Source organism: Amblyomma americanum, chromosome 4 (assembly GCF_052857255.1).
Source record: "Amblyomma americanum isolate KBUSLIRL-KWMA chromosome 4, ASM5285725v1, whole genome shotgun sequence".
Classification (NCBI taxonomy): Eukaryota; Metazoa; Arthropoda; class Arachnida; order Ixodida; family Ixodidae; genus Amblyomma; species Amblyomma americanum.
In genome coordinates this window covers 215955003-215967105 of record NC_135500.1, presented here as the reverse complement: position 1 = coordinate 215967105, position 12103 = coordinate 215955003, and the positions used below count along the sequence as shown (strand labels likewise).

At 50.4% G+C, this 12103-nt stretch overlaps 1 protein-coding gene and 1 non-coding gene across 2 annotated transcripts in view; one reads left to right on the top strand and one right to left on the bottom strand.

The window, feature by feature from the left end:
* The first annotated feature begins 1199 nt into the window (after positions 1–1199).
* Positions 1200–12103, top strand: part of LOC144129318 (solute carrier organic anion transporter family member 4A1-like) — a 27692-nt gene continuing 16788 nt past the window's right edge. Inside the window, exons 1-5 of the mRNA XM_077663361.1 lie at positions 1200–1292; positions 1654–2681; positions 5215–5429; positions 6909–7005; positions 8489–8610. Coding sequence (XP_077519487.1) covers positions 1657–2681; positions 5215–5429; positions 6909–7005; positions 8489–8610 — 1459 coding nt within the window. The 5' untranslated portion in view covers positions 1200–1292; positions 1654–1656. The remainder of the gene's footprint in view (positions 1293–1653; positions 2682–5214; positions 5430–6908; positions 7006–8488; positions 8611–12103) is intronic.
* Positions 5708–5780, bottom strand: TRNAT-GGU (transfer RNA threonine (anticodon GGU)). Its single transcript has one exon. It is a non-coding gene; the product is annotated as a tRNA-Thr (tRNA).

Genomic DNA, 12103 nt, shown 5'->3' with positions numbered 1-12103 from the left:
TCACAACGCCGGCGCCGAATTTTCAGCAGAACAGGAGCCTTAAAGGATTGGCGTTAAAAAAATAAGAGCATAGCAACAGCCTTAAAAACACCCGGTCATGAAATCTGAGATCTACGTCCAGCTTCAGCTGTCAGATGCATACTACAGTCACCTTAACTCAGGGTTCGGTTTACCCATTCTGAAATTGGATTTCTTACCATTCAAATAAAGTTTTTCTCTCTTCCTCGGAGGACATTTACCATAAAGAAAACTTCCTGCCGCAGCGCTCATCTCATGAGCCTCAGTTGTATGCGTAATTGGCAACAGATGCCATTCGAGTTCTGAATAGTGGGAGCCACGCTGCGGTGCCGACAGTTCACCAACAACCTTCAGTTTCGCGCCTTTGTCTGAAAGCACATCAAGGTAACCAGTCGTTGTTCAACCAACGGCCGTCCATTTGCTGGGCGAACATGCACTGCGCCCAATGCCGCAACAGTAGCGCGGAACATTGCGGACAGGTCATTACACCCATAAATTCGGAACGAGGATTCTTGCATGGTCAGCATACTACGACCAACTTTAGGCAGCACAGTGCTTGGGCCCATTCTGATCCAACTGTCTGTCTGTTGTTGCCAGGAAGAAAAGGAAAGTGCACAGGCCTGTCCACTGGCTCAAGTCGAGCCACAATCGCTACCACGTGCAGGTAGTAGGAGAGTTCAAAGATGAGATAGAAAGACAGGATAGAAAAGACGCGCGGTATAATGACCCAGGCCGATCCCGGAGGCAGTGCAATACCGGGCCAACCGGTGGCGGAAGTGAAGCAACCTTCAAGCACTCCGCCACATTACCAAAAATAAGTCCAATTGGGACCCGTATCAGATATTCTACGGGGTCTCAAGTATACGAATAGTATACTCGTAGTCAGCCGCTGGCGACACTGCTGTCAACGCTGACCAACATCTAGAACACCTGATGTGAGGTCCAACATGTGCCCAAGAATGTGCCCGCCATCTTGCCCGTGCACTAAGTGCACTGGCTTATTGCAGTAAGACCTGACTAGTACTTTGAAGCTAATATTCTCCGCATGAACGTCGGTAGCATAATAAATTAAACCCAGCTTGTGCGACGAAAAAAAGAGCCAACCGCAGGTGCTCGTGCGGCTGGCTCGCTCGAGCACGCGCTACGCTTGAGCGGGACAGGCAGTAGGCTTCTAATAGTCGAGGCGCCATGATGAGATCGTTTGTCCTGTTTCAGTTCTCGTAGTCTTCCGATTTCCCTGCTTCAGGCTTTCTGCGAACGCCTCGTTTTCAAAGGTAGGAGCTGGCCTACGCCTTCGTGGTGTCCCTTTCATTGTTCGTCCTGGTTTCTTAGCGCTATATGTTCCGTCAGGAGCTTTACGTTGGCGAGGCCGGTGACACTGGTAGCATCACTCTGATCGGTTGGCTTCATTTGTTTGGGACCGGTCGGCTACGTGATGCGGATAGTCGTATCTGCCGCAACTGGCTAAGAAACATCCGCGCTGCGTGTTTCTCTCTGTCCCTCATTATGCGCGGAGGTAATCTGCGAGTCAGAGACGGGAACGAGATAAGAGAAACTGCTTTTTTGCGCCTCCCACCTTTCGGCCCCAACAGGAATGCAACAACGAGTAATCGCTTGCTAACGACATCGATGCAGAAAATGGCTTCCAGTGAGGCGCTAGCGGCCAGAAAAACGAGCCGAGTCCAGCCGGCTCCGGCCACCACAGCAGCCGCTCCCGTTGCGCCAGGGGTGTCGCAGAGCACGCCGCTTCCGACCGTCAGACCGGCGACGTCGACGACGAGCCCACCCGTGTATCCACCGGTCGTCGTCGCCGCAGAAGAGCCGAAGCGCGTCTCAATTGCTCCCGCCGCCGCGACAGCGCCAGCAGCCAGGCCTCCGGCGGTTGCAGCAGCAGCCCCGGTGCCGAAGCTCCCTCCGGCGGTCGCCGCTGCGTCGCCCACTCCGGTGCGCAGCTTTCCCAAGCTGCGACTGGCCGCGCTCCCACCGCTGATGCCGATGGGCGGCGAAGACTGGCGCCTGGGCACACCGGCGGGCGTCTGCGTCAGAAGGCATCCACACGGGACGCCTTCGCCATTCCTGCATCCCATGGCGATCGGGCCAGGCGGATCACCCGAGCTCGTGGCCTTACCGTCGAGGTGGCTTGCCCGCGTACGCCCGAGCGGGCAGCCTGCGCCGCTGACGTCACCTCATGCCCAAGGCGAGCAGAGGCCCATGTACCCGGTCCTGGAACTGGGCCGCTTCACCGAGTACGACGACCTGGTGCAGGCGTCCCCCAGGAATCCGCCGGGCACGCCGCTGCTCCCGCGCCGGGACGAATCGGAGGACTGCGGCTTCTTCCGGTTCCGGCCGGAGTGGCTGCGCCGCTTCCGCGAGCCCGGATGGGTCCTGGTGAGCCTGTGCGCCATCGAGCTGACGCAAAGCTTCGTCAACAGCGGAGTGCTGAGCGTGGTGCTGCCCACCATCGAGCGCCGCTTCAACCTGAGCAGCCTCGAGACGGGCATCATCCTGAGCGCGTTCAACCTGGTCAACTGCGTGTTCATCGTGCCCGTGGCATTTCTGGGCAGCACGCGCAATAAGCCGACGATCATCGCCTCCGGCATGGCGCTCGCGTCGGCCGGCTCGTTCGCCTTCTTCCTGGCCTACGCCCTCGCGCCCTCCTACGCGTGAGTGCCTGGCTCTTATGCGCATATACCACTTGCTGCACAAGTTTCCTTCGGCCGGAGTGCGGTTTCACGCATGTGAGCGACAGCGGAATCGGTTCTCGGCGTGTTTGCTAGCAAAAGTGCTTAGCGAGTGGCAGCCATCATCGCGTCGTAGTACGACCACCCGCTCAATACTGGGTCAACGGCGCCTTTGTCTGTGAACTTTTGAAGCAGATTAGCTCATCAGTCTTCTCAGCCCTGCAGCTGTAACCCTGGCGCTTCTAGGCTCCTCCTGGCCACCATCGCGAGGCTCCTGCCAGTGTGCTGACCAGCAAGCGAAAACGAAAACACGCACCTGTGCGATTTGGGCCCTCAACAACAGCGCTCGGTGCGGGCGAGGTCACCGGGGCGAAAATCCATGCATGGCACTCCCAGTGCTGAGAGAAGTGCATCGGGAACAAGGCGAAAGTGAGGCTGTATAAGCGTCACAATATGAATCGGAATGAGTTTGTTAAAATCGAGACAGGAGGAGCTCCCAAAGCCAACGGCTGCATAGGGGATCTCTTCTTCGAAAAGTGCAGCGGAAAAATACTTTTAACGGTTGCATAAAAGATCTTGAATTACGCAAAAATACAAGACGATGGAAACTATGAACGAAACAGAATCTGGAGAAGTATAATATAAATGTATACACAGAGGAAAAAATATGGGCGTGTGCACCTTAGTCTTTATCAATAAAAAGTTACTCGGCGGGATTGAAGAATTTTTTTTTTTTTGGGGGGGGGGGGGAGGTTGGAAATGGCGCAGTATCTGTCTCACATATCGGCGGACACCTGAACCGCTCCGTAAGGGAAGGGATAAATGAGGCAGTGAAAGAAGGAAGAAAGAGGTGCCGTAGTGAAGAGCTCCGTAATAATCTCGACTAAAATTACGTATGCAAGCATGAGTGTTACATGAATGCTCCATATTAAATCGTATGAATTGCACAAAAACGTGGCATAAAATTTAGCTGTGAATTTACAGTTACTTTCAGCCGTCGGTAGTAAGATGTCTTTGGGGCATAAGAAGCGAGTGACGCCTTGGTGCCGAAGCTTGATGCTTTTAATTATCGGAATTATCCTTTTGTGAACTCTTAGATCAGAATGCCAAAAGAATAAGGAACCATGGATGACTTCTAGATTGCTATGAGCGTGCAGTAAGTATTTAATACTGCATTACAAAATCGCTAAACGTCACAATGTGTATGACTTGATTCCAAGGCCGTCCGGAGAACTTTATGCCGGGGCAATCTTTGCGGTCTAAACTATGCAGATCAAACAAAACTTATCAACGGAAAATTATTGCCGGGCTTCGAAAAGACGCATTGGATTTTATTAATGAACAGAGCATTCAACTTAATAATCAAAATTTGATACGTTACTATTGCTTCGTCAAGAGTGGTCAGTCTCGTTGCGTGCGGGTCCTTACGTAGTACGTACTGTTCCACGCTGTACAGACGCACCGCATCTGTGTTGATGGCAGTGCGGCTTCCTGGATGTTTACGTTTACATTCGATTCAAACGCTCGACACTCGTTATCATGCACATCAAACGAAGCAAAGCATAAAACCTTACGTACTGAACTTCTTCAGTAATGAAAAAAAGCGCATTTAAGTGTGCTATTTAGATGGAGAACCGTGCACGAATTAGGTTTCCGGACTTAATCAACTGGGAACAAAACAACTAATTCGTGCTATCATAGTCCAGTTGAAATGTCTCGCATAGCGAGTACTATACTGTTACCCTCTTTGTGACTTTCAATGCAGTATACATTGAGAAAAGCTAAGGTATGATGGCAGATCATTAGTGCATATTAGGAACAGAAGTGCACCAAAGACGCAACCTGTAGGTACACCAATGTTAGTATAGTCGTGGGTGCAGATAAAGTTCCTGATATGCACGACAGCTTTGACCTAGATTTTTGATCATCAGCCTCGCATGTGGGAGGTGCGAGGTTCGATCCCCAGCGTCACCGGGGCCTGGTTCTCGGCATATCTGGGGTGAATTGCTTGGGTCTTTGACCCCACCTTTAGTGGACGAAAAAACACCTTGTGCCATGGCGCTCTTCGGCCAAAACTACCCTTGCGCCATCAAAATTATCATAATCTGAGATCAAAACTGCTTGAACCCGGTTAATTAATACGCTGAAAATAAATGTCACTGGTGGAACAGGTACTACAAAGGTGCTTAATTTATCAAAAAGGATGTCGTGATTAATAGAATCAGATGCCTTTGAGAGATCAATGAACAATGCGTCAGCAAAATTACCGCTATCTGTAGCTTCTTCAATTTTATCAGCTAATAAAATTAGAGCTAATTATATGCCAGGTATGCAGCTTGAAGACGTTTATCGCGGTCTGCAAGCCAGTGGAATAAACAGGTCCAAAGCCTAATAAACAGATTTGTAAAAAGAAAAAGACCTCGCCACTGTCAGCGTCTGCGCGCTGCCAAGTATTAACTCTGCCGAAGTCTTCCGCTCGCCAGAGAGGATCGCGCCGTGTTATCTGTCGCCGCAGCTACGGCACCGACTTGCTGGACCTGTGCTACACGACGCCACCGCCGGCCAACATGACGATGAGCACGTGCACCACGGGGACCAACATGCGCCACTACCGCTTCCTGCTCATCATCGGCAGCATGTTGCAGGGCGCGGGCGCCACGCCGCTCCACACGCTCGGCATGTCCTTTCTGGACGAGAACCTGCCCGTCCGCTACACCTCCTGCTTCCTCGGTCAGTGGCGCCGTCTAACAACCGGGAGGATGCAATGAGAGTGTGTGCGGCTGGTGTTACTGTTTACTGCTCAGCGTCTGTCATAGCCAGTGTGTCGCTTTGGGACGTTAAACCCAGTATACCATACCATACTTAAATGATATTTATTTCTATATCCACTGCTCTCTGGGTAGACTTGTAGGGAGTCATTGCTCATTGCATCCACCAAAGCGTAGCCATACAGCTACGAAGGAAAGCTATACAGCTTCCAGAGAAACTTCGTAGCTGACGCAGAATTCGTCCTGGTCCGGGGTTCGAACCCGGGACCACCGCCTTACCGGGCCGTCGCTCCACCAACTGAGCTAACCGGGACGGTTGCATATGGCAGGGCGACAGCGAAGTGATCAATAACGATCCAAGTGGCAACGGTGTTGGTCCATTATTTTTTTTAGGGGGGGATTCCCCAGGGCGGAGTAGATTTGTAGATTTCTTTGTAGGCTTTATGAGTAAACTATAAAGAACGTACTGGCAAGTGAGACATAGCGTAGTTTGCCTTTTTTATATAAAAAACGTCGAATCAAATTAGGAGTGTGTGGTTAATATTCAGATGCGAGAACATCGAGTTGAAATTTCGACATGAGCTTTTTCAGCTTAGCGCAGCCCTTGCCACGAGACCAAGCATTAGATGTGCAGTTTGTTTGACCAAGCTGAACTTGCGTATACTTGCTGACACCGTAGCGAAGAGCTGTGTCGCCCGTTGGTTGATGTAATGTGGTTAGTAAATGGACTCCTAGAAATATTGGTCAAAGTTAAGATCCTGTTCGTCAAAAGTATGCACGCAGTTGCTCGGACTACATAATCAGCGACGAGTAAGCGGTAAGAGGTTGCTTGCTCTGGGCAACACTGAGGCTGCAGAAGTAGTGCGGCCGCGAAACCGTATTACTCCGCCCCCGTATCATTCGTTCCGCTTGAAACTCCGGTGAGTGTTTGGACAAAAACAAAGAGCGGTATAAAACGATGTTGTAGCATTTAAAATCACGGTCGAAACAGTGATGCGCTCATTGTTCGGGCCTTCTGGTAATAATTTTCGCTGAGTGTGAACTACTTTTCGGCGCGGATTGAGCAAGAGCAGCGATTCGCCCTACCAACCGTGCATCATATCGCCACATACTATAATTCTTTACCTGCGAAGCCTCGATGAGCCTCAGGACGAAAATGTGGGAAGAGGTGAAATGAAGTCCAGGAGGTGCTAGCCGCGCTGCACTTAAGGTTTGTGTCAGCGAAATATGCTTGTGTTTACTTTGGTTGTATGTCGAACTGCTGTTTGAGCCCGGTCTTGGAGCTGCACACTATCTTTGGCAGCGTTGCCTGCTATGTATGAACCAGCGCAGCCATTTACCGTTGCAGCTAAAGCGAGGTAGTTAGCACGCAAAAGAGCGTTTCACGCGTTTTCGTGCATGCAACGCCGTGCCTTTCTCTTTCTTCGTCCCCATCCCCAAGGAACGTATAGCGCCATGGCCGTCCTGGGACCCGCTCTCGGCTTCCTCGTGTCCGGATACTTTCTCTCCGTGTTCGTCGACTTGAAAGACGTCAGCTCGTGAGTGACGTCACGCCTCGTATTCGTGTACCGCACGTGGGCTTCGTGTGCGTGCACGCGCGCCATGACGAGAACTGCTTTCTTCAACGGTGTCTTGGTAAAAACAGGAATCGATAAAAGCGTCTGTTTAAGGAAGCCTCAATACGTTGCGAGTAGAAGGGACAATACTATGAAAATTGAAGGGTAACTGCCGGATTAATACACCTGTATTCCTTTTTTTTCCCTATACGATAAATGACTGAAACCTCCTGCGTAATGAAATGTTTGACAGTGGGAATTTCCAGGCCATCATTGAAAATGTAATAATCTGATATTTGCTGTTCTCAGTGTTGGTTCTGCGTCTCAGGTGTATTTACAATGCTGCTGTCTTTATTGGAAATTCTTAACATTTGCAGTTATTTTTGTTTTGTTCTGTTTTGCTGTATTGAATTCTTTCTATACTTACCGTTAATGTACTCAGCACCCCCCCCCCCCCCCCCCCCTTTACAATAATTCCCTTCAGGGCGCTGTAGGTACCTTGAATAAATAAATAAATAAACAAACAAATAAATATTGGTGTGTAGGCTTAAACCTCCCTTTACCGCCGTAATCAGGTTACATTAGGGGCTTAGTTCAAAATGTGCTTGATAGAGACAGAGAATGCAAATGTATCGACGCGAGTCGTGCAGCCACGCTATTATAGATCATCAGCACGCAAACGGTGCACCCTGCTGGAGAGAGGTGGCGCCATAATTAATGGGCTTTGAATAGCTTTCAGTATCGCTGCCCAAGTGAGGTTCTATCTATAGATACGCAACCTTGGACGCTCAAGCTCACCATTGCTTGAGGTTCGCCAGGTCGGACCATGTATAACCAATTCTTCACGCCATTTAGCGTGCATGTGTGCGAGGGAGGAAGGGTGGGTCGGGGGGGGGGGGAGCTACGTTTTCCTGCGTCACAGGCTTTGTCTTCACCGACGTAAAACAAACGACGGCGAGAGAATATGAGAAAGCGCTACCCAGACGGAGCGCGTTGTTTCGTCCGTTGCCGTTTTTGTTTTGTTTTTTCCTGGCCACGGTCGCGGTATAACAACAGTTGCCAGCCGAAGTATCCATCTTAGTCCCGCTTTTAAGTTGTCAGCATCGAAATCACTCAAGCCGCAGCGATGGCCTAGTCGTATGAGCATCCCCCTAGCATGCGGGAGGTGCGGGGTTCGATCCCCAGTGCCGGTACCCACCGGTGATACAATGGGTACAAGCTTTCCCATGCCTGGTGCTCGGCTTCTTTAGGGTGCAATGCTTGAGAAATAGGCCTGTGTCTGTGACTGCATGCACCTTGAGTCGATGAAACAACCTTGTGCCATGGCGCTGTTTGGCCACAAATGCCCTTGCGCCATAAAAATTCGTCCCCATCATCAGCAGCAGCATTCAAATCACTCTTATTAGCTCTGTACGCAAAGCGCGAGTTCATTGAATTCCCTTTCACTTCTTATTGCTTTCCACAGAATTGGTCTGACAAGTCAGAGCTCAATGTGGATCGGCGCGTGGTGGGTCGGATTCTTGGTCGCTGCTGTCATGGGCGCCATCGTCAGCGTACCAATGGCCGCTTTTCCCAAGCACCTGCCGTGTAAGTTCATATCGCAAGATGCGATTGCTTCTTATTGACGAAAATGGTTTCGAGATCAAAGCGCTCACTCGGCTCTTGCATGGGCTGTGAATCGCTAGTTCGTTCGCTAATCAGCTCCGGTACTTTTTTTTTTTTGAAGGGGCAAACCTGGGCCTATTTTTTTCTTGATGAGAAGTATAGATGTATCCGCCTAATGTCAGTGGCATCATAACATGGGCGACGTGGGCAGCCACATAGAAGGAAACATGGCTTGAAAACATGGGTCGATCGGGAGGTTTAAATGGTAACGTGCATAATTTTTAGGAGGTACACAGTGCATGCAAACTTTCGGGCCCGTTTTGGTGGGGTTTGTCCTAAATCACATAGGATAAAAATGTTAACCGACTACTGCGTTGTCCTGATCGTTTTTTTTTTGTTAAACCCTGCGATGACGGAGTGATCTTTACCTTCTGTTTCCCTCCCGAATTTTTCCGCGCATTTAGAACATGCTAGAACTTTGCAGGAGTCGCACATACGCCCGGCAAAGTTGTATGAATGCATTACGAAAGCCGATCAGACGTTTTCCGCGATCCTATTTATGCCATTCACTCACAAATGCTGCAACGGCATCCACATTTAATGCGATAGTATTCAGGCTGTCACCAAGCAGTTTCCTGCTTCTCCGTAACGAAGTTCCCTGATTACGTCATCGGGGTCACGTGGGTCCGATTGACCAAGCAGAGAGCACCGCGGAATTAGATATTCCCTACGAAGTTACTTGATTGGTCGAGAGAGGCCACGTGACCTTGTGACGTCATCACAACGTGCCCAGCGTTGAAGGTGCCAACCTGCCCACCAAATTGTGAGCTAAATTGACACCATTGCCAAATCCAATTCAGTTGCCACTTACCCACCGTGGCGCTCCGCATGATAGGTACGGGAGATAGGAAAGAGCAACCTGTGTCTCACAAGCCCCACTGGTGGCTGTATTTGAAAGAGCTGCCTGCCGGGGCAGTGGCACATCGCTTAACCGTTGCATCACTGCGCCAGTAGGGGCATGAGTACTCCCAGCGATCTATAAATGCGATTAAAAGGATCGCGACATCATCAACCCCGCGGGACCACCAGTGTATCAGTCATAGAGCGCCGCCAAAAAATGTGAGAACCCCCACAATCTTGGAAGTGGGCCCACCCCAGAAAGTGGATTAAGGTTGATGGTGGGTCGGATTAGTATAATTCCATATGATAACGCAATGAAAGGTATTCGTACATACTAGAAAGTGGACTCATGCATGCATGCCATATAAAGACAACTGAACCAGTTCCAACCGGAGTTCTGGCGGGAAAATCGCAAGAACAGTAGACACTCATCAGACATGATAGAACATGTGGTTAAGAAGGCCCCCAAGCTTCTTCTCCACCTCCCGCTTCTTCCTGTTTGGCAGGTGGGTGCCAGTCAACAGGCCCATGTACTATTCATTTTCTTGCAGCCACTCTCCACCGCTTACGTAGGTAGTGTTTGTGCTTCGTTGAGCTGAGGTCAGACCTGCGAATCACTTGCATTTCTACGTCAAGGTGGAGGAGGCGCTGGAAGCACATCTTCTGTATCCACGACACACGAGAGACAAGGAATGCCATCTTGAACGTCTACCTATATGCATATATAGTCCAGGGTTGGACGGAATACCGTCTCGCTAGGAGCTAACATTGCCGTAATAGTAAACATACGCTCGCCAAAAATTCCTGAAGGAAAAAGAAGCACGACGTTTCGGGGCCCGTACGGGTCACTTGATCAGATAGAGATGGAACGACGGTGACTAAAATAGACTATGCAATAAATTGAGATTACGTAAAGCAGACGAGAGATAGGCATTTCATCACTCGTCACCCCAACGCAAGAATTTTTAAGCTAGCATCAATAACAACGAAGATATAGACGATTAAAAATTACGCTCCTCCTCTCCCTCCTCAACCCGTACGCGCGGGCACCAGACAAAAATAAAGAAAACAACTCTGGGACTGGGCCCTGACCATGAATACGTCATCCGCTGACGTTCCTTTTGCAGCTTCCGGTTGTTGCTCCTAGCACCCCAGCAGCAGCGTCGGCGGCGTGATTGCGGCGCCCGTCGGGATGTAGTTAGCAGTAATGGACCCGGACCTCGAGGCGCGACTGCTCGCTCTTACGGCCGCGATGGGCATCGAGCCCTATGCGTTCACGCCGCACCGGCTGAACGCATAGAGTCGCTCGCGCGCACTCTAACCGAGCACTCATCAACGAAGACCCGAAGGACTTCTTGGGTAATCGCGACGTGCTCTGACATTCTAAATTATTACAGAGGGACGAGACTAAAGTATCCTCCTCCCCACAACAAATTAAATCAACTAGAAGCAGTTTAATGGAGGAAGCTGCAAACCGGAACCTTCCCCAATTTACACATCGTTAGGAAAATGTTCCCGAACCAATACAGGGACATCTGCCCATGGTACGGTGCAACACCCACCCTATACCATATTACTTGAGAATGTGGCAGAAGCAAAGCATTCCATGGCTCAGAAAATCCGAGTGCGGATTAGTGGGAGAGTGTGCTCTCCAGCGCCAACCCAACCGAGGATTGGTCATCCATGCCCAGCGAGCGGCCATACTCAGCGGTGCCCTGTAATAGGGGCGCCGACCTCTGCAAGACGGAGGGAGACATCTGCTTGAAGATGAAGACCTCTGTGTGACCGAAAGACCTTGTTAGAGCAATAAAGTGTATCCTATCCTACATGTAGAGCGGCCGTTCCTGACGTCATTCTGGTGCTCATTGAGCCTTCGTCTGAAGCTTCCCGTTTTGCCTTCACAGCCTTAACACGGTACCTTGTACACCACGCCAGGGTATGTTGAGAGATCTAGACGGCCTTTTACCCGGACCAACCGTCGTTTTAACTTGCTGGCAGGCACATGAGAAATGTGCACGCTATAACCTTTGAAGATGCGTGAAAGTGCATCGCTGACCCCGGAAACGTCTCGCTTGGTTTCTGCGTTTTTTCGTTCTTGGCCAAGTCTTGAAGCGGGAGCCGTATAATTGGTTTTAGGGGGAAAGTAAATGGCACAGTATCTGTCTCATATATCTTTGGACACCTGAACCGCGCCGTAAGGGAAGGGATAAAGGAGGGAGTGAAAGAAAGCAATAAAGAGGTGCCGTAGTGGAGGGCTCCGGAATAATTTCGACCTCCTGGGGATCTTTAACGTGCACTGACATCGCACAGCACACGGGCGCCTTAGCGTTTTTCCTCCATAAAAACGCACCCGCCGCGGTCGGGTTCGAACCCGGGAACTCCGGATCAGTAGCCGAGCGCCCTAACCACTGAGCCACTGCGGCGGGTACAAGCTGAAGGAAAAATTCGTTTTGAGGAAAGGAAATGGCGCAGTTACTGCAACTTCTTGGTGAGCATTTCAACCGCGCGGTGAGGGAAGGGATGACATGAAAGAGAGGCGCTGCAGTGGACATTAAAACGTAACCAGAGAATCCAC